Raw genomic sequence first — 27,545 nt, forward strand, 5'->3', positions numbered from 1 at the left:
ATATTAGACTTAAAGGCTTCATCAGACCATATGTGCAGACACTTGAGATGATGACAGAGTTAAACTTCCTAGGGTCCTAGAGTCAAAGAAACTCTGCTGGCCCCCACTGCTAAGCAGGTGCACTCCTTCCACAGGGGGCAACATCTGCCGATCAGTCATGGTCCCACTCGGTGAGGACCCCAAGAAACTTCCTTGGGAAGAAACAATTTTCTCAGGACTGGCAGCAAGTTTGGGGGATGTGGAGAAGTTATATCCATACAAGGCACAGGGGCTGTGTAACCTGAAAGTGTTATAGGAACCCTGATGGGTCTGGTTAGCAGCAAAGGCGTTGCTGGAGGGTGAAGGCATGATGTACTGGAGCTGAGGGGACATCCCCGAAATCTGCATGGACAGGCTGGTCTGTGGGCAGCTGAAGGTGTCCCCATCAGCGCCACCCATCGACATGTTCACGGAGGCGCTGCTGCTCACGCCCACATAGGAGGGAGTCCTGGGCGGGGCGAAGGTCTCGCTGGTCTGATTGGTGAGCCTATTGTAGGTCTCTGCCAAGGATGTGCTGTATCGGTTGAGGGTGAGGCCCGACCGGGTGCAGGCGGAGTAGTCAGCTGGGGCCAGACTGCACAGCTGGCTGGTATTGGGCCCCAGATGGAAGGCAGGAGAGGAGCAAGGGGAACCAGACAGAAGATGAGGGTGGGTGGCAGCAACGCCATTCCCAGAACCTTGGAGTAAGGTGGAGGAACTTGTATTTCCTACAAGAGAAGGTGAAATGTAAAGAGCAATAACTCCACAGCCATCTTTTCTTTTCAATTTTATAAACAGGAGCTAGACACTGCTTGTTACAAGGGGTGCTACAAAGATGAAAAGGAGATGGTTTCGGCTCCCAAAGAATTATAATTTAATTGAACTCTGATGAAATATTTTAAATGCAGATCCTCTCAATATTTTCATGGCAAGTTATTTCCCCAGAGAAATATGTATTTTTTTTATTGCAGAAATATTAGGACACCACCACACAGAATTTTCACATTTTCTTCCTCAATTAGTTTTCTCATTTACTATACTATTATAAATACTGACTTTCCCAAGCCATTTTATAAAATATAAATTTCATCTTACTATGTATCTTGTTCCAAAAGTATAACCATTGGCTCTCTTCTACCAAGCTTTTACCTTTTCTTTCAGCAGAGCTTGCTCTGGATCAATATATTTGCTTGCAAGAAAAAGAAGGAATTCAAAGGATAGAGCACATCTTGCCTCAAACACATCTGCAGCTGGCCACTGAAAGTTTGAGTGTGTCAATGACTGTACTACGCAGAACTTCACATTTTTTCATTTCCAACCAGAAACAGGTTGGAGAATCACATGCTAGCACAAGAACAGATGGCCAGCAAACAAATAGTCCTGTGAAATAGAGAGGGTGGCGAACCCTACGTCCAATCAATAATGGTGATGGTGGCTGAATCTCCTCTCTGGATTTGCTGGCAGATCGGTGTTTGCAAACTTGACAGAACTTAGGGGGAGAGAAGAATTCCAATGGACTGGACAGGTTGTAAAACAGTCATTGCACTAGCAACAGTGTTTTATATAGCTTCTCAAAATAACCTAAAAGTCCAATTCAACCAATGATAATTATCTAAAACAAAGCATGCTAAGTTCTCCCTGGGGATCTGGGCAGGATCAGGAGTAAATAGCCTGAGTGTGGAAGTGGGCTGAGAGTCCTACCTACCCCAGGCAGAGAAGGAAGCACATGGAAGTGTCATTCCTATCCAGGCAACTTCTTCTAAGGAAACACTACCCTTGAGCTTGGGAGAAATACTCAGGGGTGAGCCCAGGGAAGTCTTCCCCAGTGTGCCTGGCTTTCTCATCATAAACCCTGCCTAGAGGCAACTCTGGTGAAGGAAGACAAGTAAGAAGCTGGCAAGAAAAGTTGAACTAGAACCAGCAATGGCACTTTCTCGTGCGGTGTACCTGGCACCAGAGCCCCCTAGTCCACCTCTAATTTTAGTAAGAGATTTAAGGTGAGGTGAAGGTCGTGAAATATATAAACAGCCTAAGACATCGAAGACTTAACCTAAGACCACAACCGCTATTTTTTCTGGTCCATCGCCATACCACACAGAAAGAGTTGGATCCTGTAACGGGAGGATGCTGGTGATGAGGTCGCCACTGTGAATAATGACTTGCCCATTTTTCAGTTCCTGAGCTTCTAGGCAGGAACTGGCTGTTTATTTGACTGGAAGACTCTGTGATTTACCTTGCTTGGGAATTCCAGGAATATCTTCAAAGGTGAGAGTCCGCAGTGAAGGTCTCCAGAATGCATACGACTCCACAAGGGCTTCCAAACCCATTCTAAATGGAAGGATCGGGATGGGGATGGACAAAAGAAGCTGCGTTAGGAGCACTGGAGCCTTCCTCAGGAACAAGCAGCTCAGAAAACAGCGGTGGTGGGGACTTTGGCGAGTGAGAAGCTTGGCACAGGCAGAAAGAAATGCTTCAGAGATGGGCTACCATTCCGTCACTAGGGCACAAGAGGATGACCACCCAAGAAGTCTTGTTAAGGTCAGACAACTAAGCCGACCTTGGAGGATAAAAGGCTGTCCCCTTGGGCTAAGCTGAGGTGAAGAATGGCCATCCTAGCTGATGTGACTCCAAGTCTATGCTGTGATCTGGAACCGACCCCCTTTCCCTGTTACATTACTTTCCTCTCTCTGGTGAGGAAGTCTCTGCCACAGAGCATGCCCTGTGAAGCCACCTCTTTCCTAAGAGACATTTCTGTCCATCATTCGTTGCCTCAGCAGCCACGTTAGAGGAACACTCATGCAAAGAAAACTGATTTCTCTCTCAGGGACTTGATCTCCATCACATCTGGGGCAGCCAGGGTGGGCTCTCACTCGAGCAACAGGAGGTCTGAGGGGCAGCACTGGCCTCTCAGCCCACGATGCAGGAGGATCACAGGAAGGTGGTCTCACAGGGCGGTAGGGTATACAGAGCTAGCATTAGCATCAAACGTTATTTTTAAATTCCTACATACCCTTAAAGGATGGACACTTAAAGAGACAGAACAAATTGATTATGGACTGTTTACATGATATATGCATATTTTAAAACAAGGGCAACTACTCTAACTACAGATATATGTGTATGTATCTCCTACCTTAAGTGATTCAGAGTCTTCCCCTCCTTATATCATATAACTAAGTCCTCTAGGTTCTGGAAATAAGGCCCTTCATTTAACTAGCCCATTCTCAAGACCTCACCACTTTTCCCTCAACCACCTCAGCCCTAAACAATTTATTAATGTAATAACATTGTGCTTTTCATGAAACATATAGCTCCACTGTAGGAAATGGCTGCTTCCTGGGTGTCAAACAATACTCAGACATCTCTTGTGATTGTTAGATACAGTTCTATTTAATATACATATGTAATCTGTGTTTAGTGTAGATATTAAAGATAGGTCCATCTCTAATAGTTTAGACTCAGTGTGCTACCTCCTCTGCCCTCCCTGCATCTCTAAGTCAGTAACTATGAAATACGACTAAAGGACACTCCCTCCCCTCAGACAATAAGAGTGGTAAGTGATGTGTGCAGATAAAATCATCTCACATGACCTGCCCTTCTGCACATTGAATTTGCTTCTTTAGAGTGATCAGGGTACAGACTCATTAATTTGCTGATTTCTGTCATGACTCCATAGGAGCATTACTACTTCATGGGAGACAGCTGTGTGTGTGTGGATGGGTGGTGTGGTACATGCACAGGCTCGCATACATGCCCCATCCTCATAGGAGACACACATGAACCTGACTCATCTCTGAAGTCACAGGTTCAGGAGGATCTTGCTCTGGGAACACTTGCAAGAGCCATCACCAGTGCCACACAGGTGCTAGTACTGGGCACAGAGTGGACCTGCACAGACCTCACCTGGACTGCACTGAGAGAGAAGGGCAGACTCTGGCTCCAGCTGTAATCCGTGTGCCACAGAGAGCAGTGTTAAGGACCCTGGATTGAGGGTCAGGAGAATTGAATTGAGACTGAAACACTAAAACTCACCATGTGACCTTAAGCAATTATTCTAACCTCACTGGATGTCAGCTTCCCACAAAGTGAGGATTAGAATACAAAAGCTTTGAATCCTGTCCTAGCTCTCAAGTTGTTTGCTATTAAGTGATTTTTCCCAAACCAGACATCATATCTGTGGCTGAACCACAAGCCAAATCTAAGACCACTCTACTGAGTAACATTTTATGTACATTGAAGTATTAATTAGGGGGGAGTTTGGCAGCCTGTATGTAGCCTGCCTGTCATTTAATACTCTACTATCGAATGCTAGGTGCTGTTTAGCTGATTACTCTATATTTAGCTTATACTAATACTAAATTTGTATGACTTTCTAAAAACAAGCTTTTTTGAATGTTAGGACACAGTTTTGTATAAAACTGCTTTTTTATTACCAGATAGATGAGTTTCAGTAATCATAGTTTTAAATATTAAAGATATCAAAGTGGTCATGAAGTGGTCTCAAAGGAGATTTACTAAGAGATAATTAATGAGCAGCCACCAGACTTAAAAATGTATTAACTATAGAGATGAGCATTACTGCATTTCTTGCGTTAGCAGCGTACACTTTATTATGCTTCAAATACAAATCCATAGACTAAATTCTTGTGGGGGGAGCTATTGATCATCCCAAACACAGACCCCCTAATTTTTAAAGAGAGGCTCTGAAGGTGACATATCTACAAGTGATCTAATTTGGAGCTATTGATATTTTTCTTGAGGCTGCTGTTTCACACTGCAAGTTCCAGAAAGGATTTGAGATATTTTGCAGGAAACAGTTATAAAATATTTATTAGCTGAATCTGGACTTTTTTTAAGAAAGCCTTCATTTTCTCCAGTAATGGAGACTTTTCCTGTCTAGTTAAAGAAAAGATAAAAGGCACCTCCTGCAGGAGTGTAGCCAAGGCGATAATTTATACAAGATGCCTTTGAACAATTTCCACATTTTATCACCACCCTAATTTATGCTATCAAATGGCCAAGTTTATTTAGTAAAATGGTTATGTTTTTCCTGAAGTATTTAAAGAGAAGAAATTTTTGTACCTTCCTGAGTAAAAAATTTTATAGGGTCAAACCTAAGGCCTAACTGAAGAATGAAACTATTCTCAGCACATAAATTCTCTTTCACGTAGCAAATGTCTTGCAGGAGAGCTTTTAAGGGTTGAAGCTACTGATTCCTATAAAATAGGTTGTACAACCGTAAATAGCCAGGAAGGGATAATTTTTAATTAAAGCAAATTGTTTTATAAAGTTTAAAAAATCACAAGTCCATGTTTATTTTTTATCTTGCTTAATTTGTTTATTTTATATATGGGGGAAATAAAAATAGAATTTGCATTAAAAATTAATAACAACAGCAACAGAACCAGGGAGAGTAAAGAAATATATTGAACATTTTCTCATGGGCTTTCTCTCTAATATATATATTAGAGATATTTATAATATCACTCCTCCCTAAAGCCCTCCGCACCAATGTACCCTCCAAGTTTTAAATATAACTCAGGTTCTTTTTTTCTTTTTTTAAAGGAAAATAGTACACAAATTAGAAAGCTTTAAAGCTGATCAAATTCTCTCTTCTCCAGATAAGTGCCTTTTGCATTTATCAATGGAAAATGTTAAAATCAAATATTTTTAAATGGGGAATGAAGAGCTTAAGTATGAGAAGCAGAAGAATAATTTTACTGAGAAGAAAAGTGAAACTATTCATTTCACTACCAAGAAAGCTATGTATAGGCTCAACATGTTTGCCCTATACTAAACTATTGTTAAAACATTTGAAGCAAAATAAAATTTTTAAAGTTTTAGCAAAATTTAAAAAGTGTTAACACATAATTCATTACTTTATGTATATCCATTAAAAACTCTAAAAGTTTTAGAGTCAAGAAAGAAATAGTAGTAAGCACCATGGATGCCATGCTTCTGTACTCCTGAAACAACCAAAGGGAAGGAAAATATCCATCTTAAACCTAGCATTTTGACCTCACCAAACAATAGACTTAGTAGCTGGCTTTCACCAAAGCCACTGATTTTTTTCACTGACCAAATTAAAAACAAACAAACAAAACAGATGCCTTTGCATTATGCTGATGTTTATAGAAATCTTTCTGAAAACTTATCATATGCAGCCTATCATCTCACTTCTACGTGTAGGTTTATTCACTATTATTATCTACCCAAAATAAGCCTTTGAAAATATTTTTAAATTTACTGTTCCAAAAATGAACCAACAGTGTAGGGTCACAGCAGTGAGGGCTTGCTTAGAGCTCGCCTACTGGAGAACGTGGACACGGTTCCTGGTTGTGTACTCTCCATTCCTCAGTGCTGCCCTCCTGAAGTTTCAGTGAATTTTAATAAATGTATTCTCTGCTTTTAAAAAAATTAATTACAAAACTGAAATATATGCAAGACACTTAACTGGATAAACACTATTCTGCTCTAACCAAAACCACAAGAAGATTCCACCAAAATATTGGTCAAACTAGAAAAGGAGTCCTCCCAAAGGCTCCCTTCAGTCACCCCACCAGTAGCCATCTCCCTTTCTAAACTATTCAACTTTCAGAAACTCCTCTGGAAAGCAAAGTTCATTAGGAGCTAATGTAACATAACAAAAGCCAAGCAAAGTTGTTCTCCACATTGAAACAGACATCTAAAAACACAGAATAATTTCAATACAGCCACATCGGAGCATAGGAACACATGCAAATCTTCCCATACAGTGAAGAATTTCAGAGGGAAGCCCTATTATTAGTCTTCTTGATCTTCCTGCACCAAGTTAAAGGCTACTCTCCAAGTAGTATTTTAGTTGCCTTTTAGTCCCCCACATTGCATGGTGTTTAAACGACGCCATTGCATAGAAAGATGAAATCAAGTCTCTGCAAGCACTTGAGTGTATTCTGAGAAAAGGTCTTTACACCTGCCTTGCCCAATTAATCAGCTGAAAGAACTAAAAATCTGGGCTACTACCTGAGTGTCTTCTTTCCACAATTTTAAATGAAATTGTCCTTAAAATAAGATAATTGGGGATTTTGACTTCGTGTAGACACAACCTATCAATACCAAGTTTTCAAAGAGCAGTAGAATAATTTCTGGAGTAAAGTAATAAAAATTTCTCAAATACCTTTTTAAAAACAAAATGCTTTTAAAAACATTTAACTCAAAGCCTTACCCTGAAAAGGCATCTGGAGAACGTTAGTCTGTTATTACTCTCTACTACTATCAACAGTTATTTTAGAAAACGTTGCACTGAACTGTACTGGAATAAAATCATATCAATAAATTCAAAAGCTCTTGGCACACAGACTAGGGTGATCTGCTTTTTGATAAAAGTAATAGAGTGGAATTCATTATTGTAGCTCTCCCACTTAGTACAAACACCATAAAACACGACACAGAAAAAATAAACAAGTGTGTGGCTGTCAGCAGAGCCAAGACAAATTTGGAAACTAAAGAATATCAGCTCTCTTGGCAATGGGGAGTAGTTTCATATATGAGCTGGAAATCTGAGGGAACAAGAGACCTGCCATATTCCAAAGACAGAATCAATAGATAGTTGTGACATCACTGAGCAAATTTTAAACCAAGAGCAGATGCAGAGAGGATACTGACTTGGATATGGAAGCCCCTGGGCCGGTAAGAGCAGCCTTCCTTAAGGCCCCTTCAGAGGAACATGTGCTATACACGCTGAGAACTCCCATTTTCACCCCGTCATCACACATCAAAGTTCACCTTAAGAATGGGCAGGTCCACAACACTACACCCAAAAAGTAAGTTATAAACAAGGCCCAATAGTATTAACAAATTTAAACCCTCATCAGAAATGGTTTCCTAACCATGTCAGTAAATTTGACTATTTTGTAATGGAAAGGTAACAATAAAAACAATCAAATATATTTACCACAGCCAGAATGTTCTTCACTAAGACTTACCTGTTACGCCCAGAGTCTCGGAAGCCTTTGGCAAATGGATTCCTATCTATCTTCAAGCGAGTAATCTGCAGAGTGAAAAAAAAAAAAAAAATCACATCGAATCTTATTATAAATGCCAAGTAAGGTTATTAAAAATGGAAATGAGGGCAGAACTACAAGTACTTCCAAAATTAAATGTCAGATGATTCTATTGTGTTCCTCTCTCATTTCCCATGTATTTTATTATCTTAGCAGCAAAGCTAGAAAAAAATTTCAGAAATCACCCAGACGTTTATCTGCTATGAAAAAGACATTCCCCACCCCTAATTCAAGCACTGTGAATAAAGTTTGTTTTGCTGTTAATATGCCTAGATAAGGAGATAACTTGCCCTTTGTTTTCCAATCTCTCTGAGCTAAAGTTCTTCCCTTTAACTCTGTGATATAGTTTAATCCTGCTTCTCTTACAATGGTAGTGATGGGAAACAGCTCATCTCCAACTTCAATTTAAGAGCCATTTATTTGCCTGTATGTTGTTGAGCTCCTGCATATTCTTCTCTTCTTCAGAGTTAGGTAATATACATTCCATTAACTTTTCTGCCTCTCTATTTTTCTGTCTCTCCTTGAACCATCTTTATGACTCTCATCAGAAAATTGTACTTGTTCCTCTTTTATCTATGGAGTCCTGAACTCACCAGAGTACTTAACCAGCAGTAACCACTATTTGAAGGTTCTAATGGGATTACATCTTATGCATGTAGTAGAAATGAATGATGTTTTAATTTTAACTACAGTTCTATAACTTGTTGACTCATAACCAGCTTTTTGCCCACTCAGACCCCAAGATTTGGGGGGGAAATGTTTACAAATAGTCTAGTCATCTCCATTAAAAATACTTTTTGTTATATCATTTTGCAATTAACACTAGCAAATGGCATCTCATCTATTTCTGTCCAGATCTCCACTTTATCCAGAGGAATTTACAGCCTATTTTCTAAGAAGCACATCATGCTTTGTTTCCTCTGTTCCTTGGTTTAGCAGAATCTACAAAGTTAATGAACATACTTCTGACTGGACCATCTTGGTTGAGGACAAACAAACACTGTTGGATAACACTAAGGCGAAGAAAGACATCTTTGGAAAGTCATCTTCAATGGCCCTATATAGTTCTGTGTGTGCTCTCAGCCAGCTTCCAATCAGCCATGTAACACCTGAGACATATGAGTTCCATATGACAGGCTTTTAGTATGTCGATAAAACTACATTATAAATTATATAACGTAAGGGTTTGCTAATTAATTTATTGTGTCTGCCACTCTCTCATTGAAGGAATTCTTTATAATTCATTATAGCTCAATTCTGTGTTCATTAAATAATGTTTTAAAAACATTAAATAATTTAAATATACATTTAAAACAGTATTTTTTAAAATTTCTTTATTGATTAAGGTATCACATATTTGTCCTCATCCCCCCATTCCCATCCCACCCCCCTCCCCACACATGCCCCCACCCCCCTGTTGTCCGTGACCACTGGTTAGGTGCATATGCTTGCACACAAGTCCTTTGGTTGATCTCTTCCCCTTTACCCCCACCCTCCCCCACCCTCCCTCGGAGGCCCGACAGATTTGTATATTGGTACCATGTCTAAACAAAGACATATAGCACAATTAACATTATCCTTATTTTTATTACTGACATCACATCTATTGAGTGCATACCATGTAGGCTGTACGAAGAGTTTTATGCATATTATCATGTTTAATTCTCATAGCAACTCATATGTAGTTATTATCCCAATTTTATGTTTTCTTTTAAACTGAGGCTTAAGTATCCTGTGATCATAAGGTTTCTTGGTGGTAGAACTGGGCTGGGACCCCAGGCTTTAGAGCCGATGCTGTTAACCACCAGGCTAGGCTGCTTACCAATTTTCCATAAGTTCTTCAAAATAGCAGCTAGGAAGTTTAAAAATAAACATGATTGCATTTTATCATTATCACTTTCCCTTCTTTTAATTTTTCCACTCTCTTAATCTATTTGTCAGCATTTGTTAAGTAGTGTTAGTCACCAACATGTACCAAGAGCGCACTGTCTCTCATTTATTGTATCACAGAGGCTGGGAGAAAAAACACACAAAACATTTAACTCAGTTAATTTTTGTGTGTTTGAGAAAGAGACAGTGGCAGAGAAAGAAAATGAAGTGGGGTTGGGTACTAAATGACTCTGCTCTTTTCTCCACATGCATTATATGTTTCCTTTAAAAATATTCATTTTCTGCACCTAACATATTTTAAGAATATCTTCCTAATTGTCTCTAGCCCTTCTAAGGGTTAATTTCCTGTTGTTTCCAAAGAGCCTGCGGAAAGGCCTGACAATGTGAGTGTGAGAAGGCAGGGGAGCCTTGGCAATGGGACTGGTGCTGGCACAGGGATGAGAGTGGATGAGCCTCTCAGACTTAAAGGCAGTCCCACAGGACGGGATCCACATCTCCTCAGAAGCTTTAAAACAACAGAAACCACAACAGAGAGATTATGAAGCCTTAAACTTTTAACAGAGATGTATAGAAATTGAAAGAGAAATGGAGATCTAAAATAATTCTGCTGACAACTGAAATTCTTTTTTAAAATGTACCACAAGCCACATCAGCCTCAACTACATCCCTATTTCTTATAAAAACTGACCAGAATTGCATGGATTAAATAATTGGTTTGATTGAATTCTCCACCTACTTAACACAGCCTTAAAAATACATGTATGCTTACCCATACAGACAAGAAATATTTCATTTATCAACTTATTCCCAAATTTAGGAAAGGATTACTCCACAATTGCTGATCTCTCAGACTATAAACATATGCATCACCTTCTATCACAATTAAAGTGCATCTTGAAAGAAACTGACCTTTTTGTATACATCCCCAAATAACTATAAAGGATAAATGCTCCTGAAATATTTCTCATTATACATGGGTTGTAGTTTTAAAATAAGGTGAACTACCAAATCCCATGCTCTATGATACAATTCACTTTTCATATTCCACATGTCTATTTCCTAGACAATACACACACTTTCTAATTTTACTATGACATCATGATTCAATATCGCAAAATGGAAAGTAAACCTACACTGTCAGTCACGAGACACATTCTTGTCTAAAAAAAAAAATCCTCAGTAGAGTAGCCTTACTTGAGGAATCATGGATAAAGAATTTTTACTACAATATACCCTGGACATCATCTATGACAAATGCTTTATGGCAATTCATAATGTTTAGGTACAGTAAAAGGAGAGCTAGCTTTCTATTTACAACTGAAATGAAAGTCTAGGAAGATACCAATTCTAAGAACAATACCTGCTGGTTCTGATAGGCCGTGACGGTGGTGAACACAGTTTCGGGAAAGGAGAAGGCTTTCACTCCTTCCCCAGAAGGCACAGGCTTGATGGGAGAAAGGTCATCTCCACAGTCTTTACGGATGACATGGACGCGTGGTTGGTATTTGTGCATAGAATGAAGAATAATCTATGTCAAGGAAAGAAAAGCCAAATTCGTCAGGAACTTCTGCCCAATCTCAACACCATGACCAAATATTTAATATGTAAAATAAATCACAGTTGGAAATTAAAATTTCCAAGGATGCAGAAAAGCCAATTTAATTAACGTATATCAAAATTGGAGGAGAGCTAGGAAGTTATCTGTTACATGTGCATAAAAATAAAAAAAAAATCATTATTTTGGTGAAATCCAGGGTATTTAACATCAAATTTTCTGTTCTTAAAAATACAAAAATAAATTCATAAGTATTTTACTTCTAATGAGCCAAATTAGAACATAGAGTTGAAACCAATAAAACTTAAAGTTAGATTGAAATGATTATTTAAATTCCACCACACCCATCCCCTAAAAAAATAAATATTTCACACCAGGGTTTTCTTCAGAGAACATTCTTCCCCTATTAATGACTGCAACATGTCTATTCAAAGGCAAAGGGAAGTTTAAGGATACCCCAAGGTCTGCCTTATGTGTGGTTCACGAAGTTTCTGGTTTGTTTAGAGAGCCCAGGGTCCATGCCTCCGTCACAACAAGGCTTTCAAAACCCAGGTGCTGGGGGATAGAAAAACTGGTGCTCTCAGACTCTGCTGGAGGAATCTAATAATATGTTCCAACTGCCTTCTACCCAGGGATTCCACTTATGAGAATTTATCCTAAGGAAATATTCAAAATCCAAAAAAGCATTTCACGTACAAAGATGTGCAATGTGCTCTTTACAACAGTAGAAAAACTATAAAGCACTCACGTAAGTAGATTGGTTAGGTTAATGAAAGACAACACAACTGGATATGGTTCTATTCAGCTATTACTAATACAGTTTAGGACATTTTAAACCACATAATAAAATGTTTCCTTTTAAATCTTACATGATAAAAAAGGACCCAAGTTGTTTACAAACTAATCAAAACTATATAAAAATAGACAGTAAAAAGGACCCATACCAAGATATGAACAGTGATCATCTCTGAATGATGGGTTTATGGGTGAATTTTTTTTTTCTTCTTCTTCTTTATATGCTTGCTTTCAAGGTTGAAGAAGTGGTGTAAAGAAATAGCCTCACCCAAGAGGATTTTCTATTTGCTGCTGGGACTCCATATTCATTAATGGGTTTAGTTAACAAGCCTCTATCTTCCCTAAGCTATACAATTTGAATTCAGGTTTGGGGGTGTTAGAGTTTGGAGGGGAAATGCTTAAACAAAAGTCTTGGAAAAATACAGTGGTTGACCTACCTTGTGGCTTTCAGGATTCAATCAGTTTAATAAGCCAAATTCAGGAGCTTTGGGCAGCCCAAACACAAAGAGCCCTCTACTGGGACAGGGTATTGCTGCCACAAGAGGATGTCTTTACACTCTGGTAGGAACCAATAAAACTTAAAGTAAGATTGGCCGCAACCGGTTTGGCTCAGTGGATAGAGCGGACTCAAGGGTCCCAGGTTCGATTCCTGTCAGTAGGGGGTGTGCAAGAGGCAGCTGATCGATGTTTCTAACTCTCTATCCCTCTCTCTTCCTCTCTGTAAAAAATCAATAAAATATATTTTAAAAAAAACAACAACTTAAAGTGAGATTGAAAACTAACAGTGGTTAGTTTTTGGGTTTTGTTTGTTTGTTTTGTATTTTTACCCTAAAATTTCCTTTCTATTAGGGGAGGAAATGTCTGGATGACAGACATGCCTGAGGGGGAGGCAGCACAAGTATGAGGAAAGGAGAAGAAGGGATGGCAGCCCTCAACATCACCTGGGGACACCCTGCAACCTCTGGGAAAGTCTCTTTCCAAGTCTCACAAAAGACAGTTTTCAGTAACCCATTCGTGGCTCACAAAACCAATTTTCTACCAGAAATTTTTAAAATAAATGAAATTATAAAATAAAGCAGAAAATAGAGCGTGCTGCTTGTAGTACGGGTAAGTATTGTTTTGCAAGACATTGTTTTCTTCATGCACGCGGTCATACTATAAAATGCATGTCTGACTATGAGTCAAGTAAAAATCTGAAAAACACAGAAGCAAGATTTAATTCTAATGATCAGCAACTTCCAGAGCAGAAGAAAAACTGGAGAAAGCTATTTCACATTAAAAAACTATTAAGTGCATAACTAATTTCAGAAGACTACAGTGAACTGACTTGAAATGAAGGAAATGAAAACTGATTTGAGTTTCTGTTTACCAGCCAATGAAAAGGAGGTTCCTGTTTTTTGAAGTCTTTGTTCTCTCAAGAAGATTTATCCACATAGCTATGTACATTTTAACTTTATTTATTTGTCTATATCCTTATCCTAAGTCATCAAAATGACTTAGGTGAGGTATACTGAAGCAGTGTACAGAAATAGCTGATCTATGGCTATGTTTGCACATTAAAGGACAACTGCCAATAAAAATCTCAAGATTAATTAAGCAAAATAATTTTCAATATCATCTATAGGAATTTAATATATCCCTGGAAAATTTTAGGGAATGTTAAACAAGCCTCAGTTCTTCTTTATAACATAGCATTATTTGATCTTTAATGAACTATCAAACTTATAATGATGAGCAGTCAATAATAGTTTGCTTATTTAATAGAACAAGTAGAGCAAGGAGAACCACTGGCCTCATAAACAAGGAGAACACAATGATAATGCCCATCACCGAAACTCAAATAATTACATCTGATCTGCATGTTCCATGCTCTCTGTTCTATTTAGCTGGAGGATTTCTTTTCTTTTTGGCATTACCTAGTAGTACAGATACCACGTGGGCCTATCTCCATAATACAGAGTGCAGCTTCTCAGGTTCATACACATTTTTTCCCATTTTAAACACACTAGGCTTGAGTCAAAAGAAGCATGATATTACTTATTTCTGATCTGATGGGATGAAAGTGCCTGTGGTTTGACAGACATGCCAAGCTGTACCTTATAAAACAGCTCAATCGGAAAATACTACCTGCTGACTCTGGAAATTTTCTAGATGACCTAAATTCAGTGTTGATACAAGTCTAGCAAAGTACCAATGAAGAGAGATAACAAAAACCTGGCTCCCTGTATTTTTGGTGATACCAAGTAATGGCTCACTTTAAATACTGGGGTCAATGCAGTAACCCCAAGTTGCCAGCTCCACAGCATGGCAACCTTGGTTTTGTTTCAGGCATGAAGCTGTATATAAATCACTCCTTAGAAACATATACTTTCAAGTTTACCAGCTCATTTGATTCACTCAAAATTCTCTGGTTCCAACATAACCCATGAGAAAACTAAGCCTCCGAGAGCCAAAGTGACTTGCCCACGAACATGAACACGTTGGACCTCTAAGCTATTACAAGTTCTTTCCATCAAGATCTTAGAAATCTCCCCTGGAATACCTTGCTTTCCCACTGCATTCTCAAGCAGGAATGAGAAGATGGTGAGGGCAAACTTAGAGGTAGCGTTCCTCTATATCATTGAATCCTCAGCAGCTGGAAAACAGACCCTTTCACAGGTACTCTGGCTGTGGCTACCTGGCCATACTTCCTGCCAAAGCAGGAAGGTATACCTGTTAAATGTCTTCTCATAAGGTTTAAGACACACCTGTTAAATGTCTTCTAATTCTTCAGGAAAATGCTCATCTAAATGTTTCCCTCTAGACAGCAAATTCCAGGAGAATAGGGAATCGTGCACAGGATAAGAAGGAAATAACCCCACCCAAGCATGCTAAACATCTGCACCGGGGTAGACCAGTCTTGGTTTGTATACAATCCAACATAAAGCTGGCTACAGAGTCCCTGAAGAGCAAGTAGGGATTATAAAGTCTTCACAACATTCAAAGACTAGCTGTGGAGCAGTGAGACATTTCCACTCTAGATTCTTACCAATGTTCCTCTCTAAACAATTGGATAGATGAAAAGTCACTTTGGGGGGAACCACAATGACACCTAATCTCAGGTCTCAGGTAAACCTAGATCCAGTCACAGCCCTGGGAGAAGTTGATGCCTACAAAACTATGGGTTTCCTAAAAGTTTCAGGTCTACATGGAGTTCTCAGGTCACTATGTTGAACACTTGTACATCTTTAGTAGAATAAAATTGGGAACTGGGAGGACAGAAAGCAATTTAGAAAAAAAAAAAGCAGCTAATTAGAAAATCAGCTTCTCATTTGAGTCATCAGCTAGATTAGTTAGAGTTTAGTATCACTTCCTTACAACCATACAAGGGCAGAGAGGGGACTCCCTGAGAGTTCTCTGCAGGAGGACAGGGACTTCTGAATTAGAAAGTCCTACCATAATGTTGCTACTGTCTTCCCAGACCTGAATCGCATCAACAGTAGAATAAGAAACAAATTCCTAATCTCTAACCTAAACTCATTTGGGGCCATCAAACTGAGTAAATAAACACAACAGACACTCTCTTCAGGAAGCCTCCTCAGTCTCTCCTGGCGGGTATAAGGACACATCTGAACTCGGAACTGACAGCATGATTATTTGTGTGTGGGACTTCTCTCCCCATCGAGGCTCCAAGACTATGGCTTCTTATCTTACACTAGTGGCCCGGTGTTCGTGCACATTGAAAGGAAATTAATTAGAAGAAATATTTTAATATCATTATTTGCCCTTTCTCTATAATAGAAGTGTCAACCAAATTCACTATAGACAATGACAGATCAAAACACACACGTGCGATTGGCGCCAGCAAGAGCTTTATATGTATCGTGCATGTGTGAGTCAACTTAGCCTTTTAGAGATACAGAATAAACTTGCTTAATTAGACCTGCTTTCTGATTTAGCTAAACATTTTCCAGCCCAGTGAAGCACCCCAACTTCACTTTCAGGTAATTGTCAGCAACACAGCAGTAAATATCAACATAAAGCATGTAGATCACTCAGGGGGAACAGAGTAAAATATTTAATTGCAGCAGTGTTTGACTATATTCTGAGCAGTGAGAAAACCTGCAGTGATTTTCAAGTTCCACCATTTCTTACTTCTTTTAGTCAGGTCAAGTTTCTAAGCTTTCTAAATCTCCATTTTCTGGCTAATGAAAAGAAAATAGAATTCTATCGAATCTCCTACCTACCTATTCCAGAACTTCTGTGAGGATCAAATGAGATGAGGCACATGAAAACGCTTCACAGACATTTGGTTAAAGTGTAAAATGTTTGCACCAGGCTATAAAGCAAGTCGTGTTCCTGGGCTGAAGAAACTCCAAGGAGGCTAGTCACTAGGGAGAGGAAGCCGGGCATTGCTACATGACATTATGCCATGCCCATAGTGACAATTTCCGGGCTGGGCTGGGCTGTGGGCCGCATTTTGAGCCATGGGGTCTTGGCAATGTCAGCTGCGATTTGGTGGGCTGTCGCTCCAGGGTGGTGGCAGGACCTGTGTCCCACTTGGGGGAAGCTGAGTGTTGGTTTGTTGGTGCCAAGTCTGTGGTGCCGTTTCTTTTTAAATGGCCAGTGCGCGTCAAGGTAGCTCCTGCATTGAGCATCTACCCCCTGGTGGTCAATGTGCATCATAGCTACCAGTTGGATGGTCAGTCAGATGGACACACTTAGGCTTTTATATATATAGATTTTACAAAGCCTTCAAAAATATGTTTTTTACAAAAAGAGCATTTTCCCTCCTACATTCTCTTCTAGTATCAACTGATCCAATACATTTTTACCATTTGCCAAGGCAATTTCCTTGCTCCCAAAATGCATAAATATATATCTTTCTTTCCTTGTTCCCCACACATATTAATTGTCTCCTTTTATTAAAGTATGATATCTACCACAACTTTACAAGAAAAATTTCACTGGTAGATGACACACTTATCTGACTATTTTGCCTATTTTCTGCTATGTTTTTGTTTTTCCTAATAGTGAAATATAATAATCATTTAGTTATAAACAACTGAGTTTCAATTTGTAATGTTTTGTGTTTTAAACAAATACTGTGTGATAATTAATTTTATGTTTCAACTTGGCTAGGCCATGGTACCTATATATTTGGTCAAACACCAGTCTGGATGTTGCCATGAAGGTATTTTTTAGATGAATTTAACATTTAAATCAGTAGACTTTGAGTAAAGCAGATTGCCCTCAATATTGTAGGTGGGCCTTATCCAATCAGTTGAAGGCTATTAAGAGAAAAAGACTGGAGTCTCTGAGGAAGAGGGAATTCTACCTCCAGATTGCCTTAAGACAAGAACTACAACATCAGTTCTTTCCTGGGTCTCTAGTCTGCCAATCTACCCTGCAGATTTCAAAACTACCAGCCCCCAAAATGGCATAAGTCAATTCCTTAAAATAAATCTCTATATATACATTTATATAATCCTATTGGTTCTGTTTCTCTGGAGAATATTGTTTTAAAGTCTAGTAAAGTTACAAAATTTTTAAAAATATATATAAATTACTAGATCTATATCTAGTATTATAGATGGTGGATATTAGATATAAAGCCACTAATCTGATTTGAAAGCATCAGAATTTTAAAATGATTTAAATTATTAAATTATTAAAAGGAGTTTGTACCTTATCTATGACAGTATGTCGCTTTTAGATCCAATTATCTCTTTAAAAGATATATTCTTAAACTGATAAACTCAGAAATGTAGAGTATATTTAAACTTTTAAAAACAAGTAACACATAATGGCATTTATTTTTTAATTTCCTATTCCAAAAAAAAAATAAGATCCTTCAATGGACATGCTGGCAACATATCAGTCAGCTCCCTCAGTGAGACTGAAGTCAAGTGAAAAATAATTGGCATATCTCGACTGTGTAAATAAAGAATAAAAAGAAGAGAAATTAATTAATGCACTAAAATATAGGGCATGAAGTTGGATTCAGAAATGAATCAACCATGCTACCTTTCTAATTCTGTTTTAAATCATAAAAGGCAACCAATAAACAAAAGCACCAACAAAATGAGACAGATGTGTCTTAAAAGCTAGATACTGCCTTTGTACCACAATGAAATTTGTACTTGAATGCTTTCATTAAGGTCCACTGCTTAAGTTATTGTCTAGCAACTTGCAAATCATATCCTGTCATCACAGTATTACTAGTTTATGACAGTTTGCACTTGTGCTTTAAGAGATTTGCTCATAAATATGCTATCTTTATGTCACTTCTTTGAGAAATGAACTAGTTGGTTCATCATTTTATGTATGAAATACTAATCAAAAGGCATTTTAATCCTGCATCAATCAATCCCCTCTCAAATAATAAAAACCTAATAGAAAGAGCTATCTTTCAATGGAAATCAGCATATATCCAGAGTTACTTATTTATTAAAATAATAATGTAGAAATCTTGCTTATAAACAATATCACATAAAAATTAATAAGGTGCTAAAATGACTATATTATTGGAATGGCTGGCTTTGACTTACATATCATATTTCAGCAGTTTTAAGACTAAAAGGAATTATTATTTTGACACATTAGATGTCATTACAAAACAATTGGGAGTTTGCAGATGGAACATTATTGAGAAGCAATGAGCCTCAACTGGGAAAAGAACTGGATGCAGGGAGGACACAATAAATCATTATTCCAGTTAAACCAACTGTATTCATATTCAGAGTATAATAATTAGTACCTCATGGGATTTCAAACAAATGTTTTGGCTAAATAGTCTGCCTGGGGTTTTTCATTCTAATACAGATGTAGTATCTTGTTTTAATATATTTAATGCTTCGTAGTATACTCTAGCTACAGGCATAGTCTCTGATGCAAATACCACCTTATGCATATGCTGATCCACAAGAAGAGTAATACTATGATCTTAGAAAAGTTCATTTCCTTCAGTCCAGCACAGTACGTGTATGGGTGTGCCATCCAATGGTGGCGAATTTTAGAGGCCATCTACTCACATGGCCTTGGTCATCCAGTTCATTGTTGGTGAGCTTTAGCTTATCGAAGCTGATCACTTGTCTCATCCAAGTCTCCCCCGAGGCAGGCGAGTCTGGATGAATATACACCCGGGGTGGCACAGGGGAGTCAGCGTTTCCAGCCACCATCCATTTAGAGCTGTGATAAACATACCTAAAAAGCAATGACAAGGCATAGTATATAAACTATTGCTTTCTTGGAATTTCTAACTCAGCAGAATTAGACAAAATTTTAAGTCTAAAATACAATAATCTGCTCTTTACATCCAAGGCATTTAAAATGAGATTTTGACAACTTTAAAAAACTCCATGAGGCAGCAGTGGCCTACTGACCACTCAAGGTGGTGTATTAAGAGTTTAGAGAGAATATGCATACTGCCACCACCATAAATGCAAGTATCCTAATACTTATGAATTATACTTATTCATGTTAGATATTTTTCATCTGGATAGTCAACTGATGTGAAAAACTATTAAGTTGTCAAGCTCACCTTTAAGTAAATTTCAAAAATACTTAAGAGTTATACCTAAAAGTGTCCTGCTTCTTTATCATTTCCCTTTTTTAGGCTTATGTACAAGTTGATAAGATAGATGGCAGAAAGGCAAAAAGAAATTGTCAGAAGTTTCAGTAACTTTTATTTTCATAGCAAAAAGTTCTATCTATTATCATTTAGAATTATTTTTTCTAACTCTATCACACTACAAATTAAGGATAAAGTATTCAGTTTAATTTTTAGTTTGTATAATCATAAAATGTAGGGTTTTATCTCCTACATATTTCTTTTTTTATTGTTGTAAGAAAATGCTGCAAATAATTATTAAATACCACTAATTAAAATATGCATCAGCCCTAACTGGTTTGGCTCAGTGGATAGAGCGTCGGCCTGCAGACTCAAGGGTCCCAGGTTCGATTCCAGTCAAGGGCATGTACCTTGGTATCGGGCACATCCCCAGTAGGGGGTGTGCAGGAGGCAGCTGATCAATGTTTGTCTCTCATCGATGTTTCTAACTCTCTATCCCTCTCCCTTCCTCCCTGTAAAAAATCAATAAAATATATTTTAAAAATAAAATATGCATCAAACTTTGAAAATTATGGGATATCTAATTAATATTACTCTCCTAATTAAGAGATAAAACATTCTATTCTGTTTGTTTATATGTATCAAAAATAGTGACTCTAAAAATAATACATTTAAATCCCAATGTTTCAAGTAATCCTACATTCAGATTATTATTTGTGTTAACTTAAAACACACTAATTCAAAAACTAGAAACTAGTATATCAATGACTAACTTAGAAAGGTATAGAAAATAAAATTACTGTGCATACTTTGTTGTTTTTCTTCCATTTGTGTTTTAAAATATAACATACAATTTACAAATAGTCTCAGAGAAATCTACCTGTGTAGTACGCGATTTTTTTTTAATAGCATGAAACATTTTCATAACATCTCTGGTGAGACCCTGTTTCAATTACAGTCACATATTTCACTCTATTTTGAGCTCAATATGTCTTCTATTCTTTAATTCCTTTTCTTGGAAAAAAACACAGTCACATAATTAAGAACAATTTTTTAAAAAACTTCCTTTATTTGGTATAGTGTAATTTCAATAAATAAGTTCCTAAATACACAGGCTTTTGTGAATATTAATTTTACATTCTAGTAAGTCACAATTGTGTTTAACTTGATCAAATACCACTCTCTGGTAGCAGAGAATAAGCCAGAAAACTTTTTTCTATTAGTGCTGAAAAAGTTGGAAAATCAAATGCAAATCTTGGAAATGCAAAAACAATAACAAACAAAAAAATTTAAAAACCTGCACTATACATAAAGTTATTACCAAAATAAATAGAGTAATATTCTCTATCAAAACCTTGAAAAAGTATGCACATTGAGTAGTTCAAAAATCCACACCCACTAAGAGAAGAAATGTTACATGCTACATATTCTTTGTGCAGCATTCTAAATACAAATGCTAAAAACAAATTTCTTGGGAAGCAATATAAGTGAAAGCAAATTTATGTTTTACAATTTGATCATTTAAAATTTGGTGTCTTAATACTAACACTTGAAATTGTGCTTGCATTTTATGTAAAAATAATAAGAATCAGTTATGTAAAACAAACCATCCAAAATATATGGAAGAGATCTGAAGAAAGAAATATGAGACAAACTTAGTTGAGAAAGGAAATAATTTCTAAGCTTATTAAGAGCTACATTATCTTTCTCAGCACAAAACCCACATAGAATATGAATTTTAAACCAAGTATATTTAAAAAATAAACTTCAATGCCTTCTAGCTTGTCATTCAGTAGATAATTTTAGCAAAACGCCCTAATGAGTTAATTAAAAGAAGCAATATAACATATACACAAACACAAATAATTAAACTGTCCCTTTTATTACCCATTTTTTAGTATTCCATATGTGCCTGTACTAATTAAATCTGTATACTTTAACACCATAAACCTGTTTCCAAAAAGCAACTCCTAAATTTTAAAAGATAAAAACCAAATCTGATTTCGTTTAATAACTTATTGAATGCTCTAGGTATTTATATAAAAGAAAAAAAGACAGAAACAAAAAAACCCCACAAAATTTAGAGCAATAATTTCTGATCTCTCACTCAAAATATCCTTTTTTTATGTTAGCATTTTTAACAGAAAAATAAAAAGCATAATCATTAAAAATTATTGATTTGCTTACTTGCAGGAGAAAAAGAGCAAAGGTTGGTTTGATACTGAAGAATGTATATCTTTTCCAACTTTACTTGATGTCTGTATAAATATATTCTCTTTCAAAATCCAAATACTATAGATTTTTTAACTACCAAGCAAAAAAACAACACTAAGGTAATTAATTCATTACCAGTTTAAAGATGTCTTAATATCGTAATGCATTATGAGCTTTTATTTTTTTCTAAATTATAAAAATCTTCAATCATTTTCTCAAAGATGAAGAGCCTCCAAACAGGTACAATTTTTAATGTAATCAGATAAAGTGAATTTATTTAAAGATAAAAATCACAAAGAAAACAAAACAGTTTATTAAATATTGCATATATGTATAAATTTAACATTTCCTCTCAAACTTCTAATCAAAATGTGAATCAATATAAAAAACACATTTGGTTTAACATCGCTAAACTAGCTCCTATTAAAAGTCCTCAGTACTTAAAAGACATTTCTGTATCTATAAAAAGCAAAAGAAAAATTAAGTTTCCACATTTACTATAAAAGAAGGCATCCTCTGGGCTATTGAATCTGAAAGGTACTGGATTATGGTTCTGGGAATTCTACAGGCTTTTGGAAACAAACATCATAGTCACAAATCAAACCGACACAGCCTGTTAAATCTTAGTGTTTTCCTATTCTCCTCTAGCCATCCAATCACTATACCTGTATCTCTTGTTGTCCACTGGCACAATATCCATGGCAATGTAATATTGCTGGTGAGGATCTAATCCTGAGATCTTCACTCTCATTGCTGGAAACATGCGCCTATTTATAAGGGGGGGGGGGGAGGAAAAGGGATTTTGGTTTGGGTTTTGCTTGTGATAACACATGGAGAACGAATAAGCAAAAGAAATCTCCAGAATCTGTATTTTTCACATGAACAAATTTATACCATTCACTTTGGTAATTTAATTCAAAGAATCAGAACAGGGGACATAGCAAAACTGAGGCTTTTAAATGTAATTGGTTGTACCTTATACTTGCTTCTGTGTTTACTAAAATGTCAGTACAGCTAAAAGCAAAATAGTTTTATACATTGAAGGAGTCAAGGCATTAAAGAAAGCACTTTAAAAAAAGTCAATAAGCAAATTTACTTGAATAATACAGATAATAATATGTCCCAAATGGTAGAAATAGAAATTTTGAATTTCTGAAAGTGATAAAACATATTATAATGTGAAATTTTAAAAGGGTTATAAAAAACCACAAGGAGCCAATGTGCCATGCTATAACCAAACAATATGTTCTTTATTGAGACAGGACTTCCTGTCTGCAGCATGGTAAAGGTGAAGTGCAAAAGTTGCTCCAAATTTGAAAGGTATAGTAAAACTTCTTTATTGAAAGCAGAAACTAAGCACAATGTATATTTACCAAATCATTCCTTCCCCTACCATAACCTGAAAATACTTTCTCCTTTAACCACACTTACTCAAAACATTGCTAATTAAGAAAAATGAAAATCTGAATTTCTCTTGGCTTCCCACAGATGCATCATAGGAGATGCTAAACTAAATGCACCTATCTTTTTAAAATGGCACAGTAGCAAGGCATACAACAGCACATTATTATATATTAAAAAACGAATAGAGCAGTTCTTTTTAAAAAAAAACAAAACACTTTCATCTAATGATGTATGTATAGGATCCTTCCAGTTAATCTAATTTTTGCTAATTTATGTTATAACACGAAATTTAGTACTCTTATTTACCAATTTTTTTTCCTATAACAATGCCATTAAAGACCACTTGCACAAAAAAAGAAAGTCCATTATTCCTAACTAGGCATGAGAGCAGTTTAATATGCTGGTTGTTTGAGTGTTATTTCAGTGCACCTGTAAGATAAAGAGTAAAGGTCTTTAACTACATCCTTTATAAGACAACTGTTGCTTTGTGTTGTTGAAAACGGAATTTGGATCATTACTAATAGCTCTGTGAAAATGTAGAAGGTAGCATATGGATTCAATAAAATATGTTTTTGTAATTTCTAATAAGTTTGGATACTTTTATGCTATCCAGGTTTTTGCCATGTGTACTCCCTGAAAGAGTGGTGTGTGCTTTTTACCTTCCTTTTAAGGAAGATATTATTCATAGATTTCACTGCACTAAATGAACTGAAACTTTAAAATGCAAATATCTCTGTGCCTCCTTCAAATTACTATGATCTGGCCCAAAAATCCACTTATTTTACTGAGGATTGTGCAAATTTCACTTTCAACAAAAAACGGATATAACTTCTTACAAAAATTTTTTTAGAGTTCTTCAGCAAATTTAGACTAACGTGTTGGGTTTCATTGAGGAAAAAATGTTAGCTGCGTAACTGCGGATCTACAAAAGTGGCTTTTAAAAATCAAGGTAACCATTTTCTCAAGGATTAAGCAATATATAACCAGAGATTCCAGTAATTTTTCATCCTAGTCTAATATCAAAATAGCACAACACACCACGTTCTCACATTGCAAGGGAATCTCTTGATAAAGAACCCATGGGTAAATTTCAAATCTGAAAAAGCAAATTAGTTTGCTAAAGGGTAAACTGCGTTTGCTAAAAGACGAGGAGGGGGGGTGATCTGTCCCACAGTACCAGAGGCGATAACTAGAGCCTAAATCAAATGTGTGGACAGATGTAAATACGATCACGAATCTGTAACTCCCCTGCACACAGAACCGCCTGCATGTTGGCGGCGACCGTGATTTCCTCCTGAGCATCCATCCAACCAGAGGGCGGCCGGACGGTGCCCCTCACTGACTGGGTAGGTAGGGAAAGCCAGTCTCAGAAGTGAACCACTACCCAGGGCCTTGTCCTCTCTATGCGGAAATGCTTAGCAGAGACACCCCCCACCCCTTCCTAACCCACCCAGGGGGTGCGGTGAGGGGCCATTCGCGACTGCTCGCCCTTTACCTGCCCGCCTTGGTGATGATCATCTCTGTGCCGATCTCGTGAAAGCGCTTCCAGAGCTCAGCTCCCTGCAGATCCACCCGCGGGGCCTGCAGTGATGGCAGCGGGGTCCCAGGCCTGGCCGGGGCGGGAGCCGGGGAGCCCTTTCGAGAGCCTCCCGGGGACGCCAGTGGGGGAGAGCCCTGCAGGAAGCCGTCCTCACAGCCTCCTGGGCAGCAAAGAGTAGAGAGGGGTAACCGGTGAGGGCCCAGACAGGCATCTCGATGGGGAGGTGGGCCTCGGGAGGGAGGCTGGGGAGAGGTCAAGGACCAGGAGAAAAAGGGGAAACCTTCCCGTCGTCGGGTCCTGCTAACAAGCAGGTCTACCGTCAAACACCCGCACTGCCCGCCAAGGGGACGCTGGACGCTCCTGTGGGACCCCTCTTGACCTCCAAGTCCCCGAGAGGCGTGCGGGCCGAGTCCACGCCACCTCCGCCCCGCCAAGGCCCCCCAAAATAAGTTTCGCGCGGCCACCGGGGTCTGGGATGCGTGCCCAGGGGAGCCTGAGATGGACTCCGGAGTTCAGATCCCCAGTGCAAACCCCGACACACCCGGCGCCCCCCGCGCGCACACCGCAAAAGCGCCTAGTGCCGGGGACCCTGGAGGTAAGCGCCAGGGCCTTGCTTTGCAATGGGCGTCCGAAAGCGCCTGGCTTTGGGCTGGGGCTGAGGCACCCTCCAGAAACATTTCGAAACATTTCTTGCTCCGCTCTCGCCAAATTCCCCGGCCGCCCAGAGCTTTTTAGGCAAACGGCTAGCTGAGGACAGGAGAAGAGCGCGAAAAGCAAGCCCACGGTCGTTGTCATCCTTGGCAGCGGGAATCCAGAGAGTAGGGGACGGGAAAGGTCCAGCTACCCCTCGGGAAACCACGTTTGCAGCTACACCGCCCTCTTCCTGGTTTGCCCAAACGGTTTAGGGCATTCGTTCCGGTTTTGGGGGGATTAGACCGTCGCTCCCTCCACCTCCCAGCTTTTAAAAGCCAGGAAAGAAAACAAGAGCACCCGTGGGCTGGAACCCCCAGTGAGGCAGATGCCCAAAGCGCGGGTCTCCACGGCGGAGCGTCGCCAACAGCCGCCGCCGAGGGCGCGGACCGCCTCGCGGGCGGCGGCAGCCTCGGCAGCGAGGCTGGACGCGGGGTTTCGCCGTCGGGAGGGCTGCACGAATTGCGCGGCGAGATCGACCCGGGCGGCGGCGGGCTTTGCGCCCCGACACCCACCACGGCGAGTGCGTTAGTGGCCGAGTGGCCTCCGGCGCGCACGAACACCGCACTCGCGCACGCCCACGACTCGCAGATGTCGGGTTCCCCGCGGCCGTGGGGGCGGGCGGGACCCGGAGGGGACGCGCCGCGAAGTTGGGTGGGAAGGGGCCGACTCACCCGCGGCTCCGCGGGAGCTGCAGTTCAGCTCCAGGTCAGCGCAGCTGCGGGCGGGTCCGGATGCCGCCCCAGCCGGCGGCGAGAGAGCATTGCCTTCGTCTCCCTCGGGGGAGCCCTTTTCGCCACCGCGGCTGCAGCCTCCGTCCTCTACCGCCGCGGCTGCCTCTTCCGCGCCCAGCTTCCGCCGCTTCTTCTGCAGCTGTTGCTGTTTCTCCGCGCCGATCAGCGCCTCCACCGAGAAGGCGTGCGCCTTAAGGCTTAACATGCTGCACGGCGAGCCCCTCCGCTTCTCGGCCATCCCCGCCGCCCGGCGCCCGCTCGCCCCTCGCTCATATACACTCACGCGGACACACACGCTCACTCGCTCTCCTTCCCCCACCAAAATCTGAACAACTGTTGAGGCCTCCCGCAGGCCGAGAACTGCCCCCTTCCCCGCCGCGGGCAAAAACAAATTTGGCGTTTCCTCTTTCTCGCTGGTGTTGGGATCCGAGGAACCAGCGGCGCGCCCGCCAAGTTTCCTCTCCTCGGTCTCTCGTGCGCGCTCTCACTGATGCACTCCTTCGCTCCCACCCCTTCCACCTCTTCCTGCTTTTCCGAGATCTGCCTCAAATGATGCGCCAAAGAGGACTAACCGGGGTAAAAAACACTCTGCGGACACAAATTAGGGATTGTAATTGAAATTTGTTGCCTTGATCTGTCAGCACTTCCAGTCGGGAGAGCGGTGGGAAGAACTTGCTCATTAGTGTCAATAAAGCGGCGGGGGTGGAGTACGGCGCCCTGTCAATCACCGAGAAGGCCGGCCAATCAGGAGGCGCCGACTCCGTGCAGCCCGCGCCCACTTCCTTACAAGGTTGCAAAAAACCTCGAGTGAAAAGCGCCGCCGTCTGGCTCGGACGTGCCAACCCCTGGGAGCTGGATCCGGTCAGTCTACTTGCTGCCAGCCCAGTCCAAGCCCCAGTCTCCAGCTTGCCTCACCGGGACCTGGAGCCGCTGAGGTTTCTGACTTTAAACCGAGATGATCACCAAGTTAAACTATCAGGGATATTTGAAGAAACCTCACACTTCCTTATCACTTCGTATTGCTGCAACTCTGAACATTTCGGGGAGTAGGGAGAATTCACATCCACCAGGCTTATCTTTTCTCATTTAAACATTCCTGCACCCACTGCTC

The 27,545-nt window shown here is 39.6% G+C and overlaps 1 protein-coding gene across 1 annotated transcript; it reads right to left on the bottom strand.

The window, feature by feature from the left end:
* On the bottom strand, positions 1-26,672 carry TBX18 (T-box transcription factor 18). The gene is made up of 8 exons (XM_008145369.3): positions 26,375-26,672; positions 24,966-25,170; positions 22,732-22,833; positions 19,314-19,485; positions 11,311-11,478; positions 7,983-8,047; positions 2,252-2,346; positions 1-746 (listed from the first exon to the last, which is right to left on the bottom strand). Exons 1-8 carry the CDS (start codon positions 26,670-26,672, stop codon positions 22-24), a joined length of 1,830 nt encoding a protein of 609 aa, XP_008143591.2. The 3' UTR covers positions 1-21.
* Between the last annotated feature and the right edge of the window lie 873 nt (positions 26,673-27,545).

The sequence above is a fragment of the Eptesicus fuscus genome, chromosome 10 (assembly GCF_027574615.1).
Source record: "Eptesicus fuscus isolate TK198812 chromosome 10, DD_ASM_mEF_20220401, whole genome shotgun sequence".
NCBI lineage: Eukaryota > Metazoa > Chordata > Mammalia > Chiroptera > Vespertilionidae > Eptesicus > Eptesicus fuscus.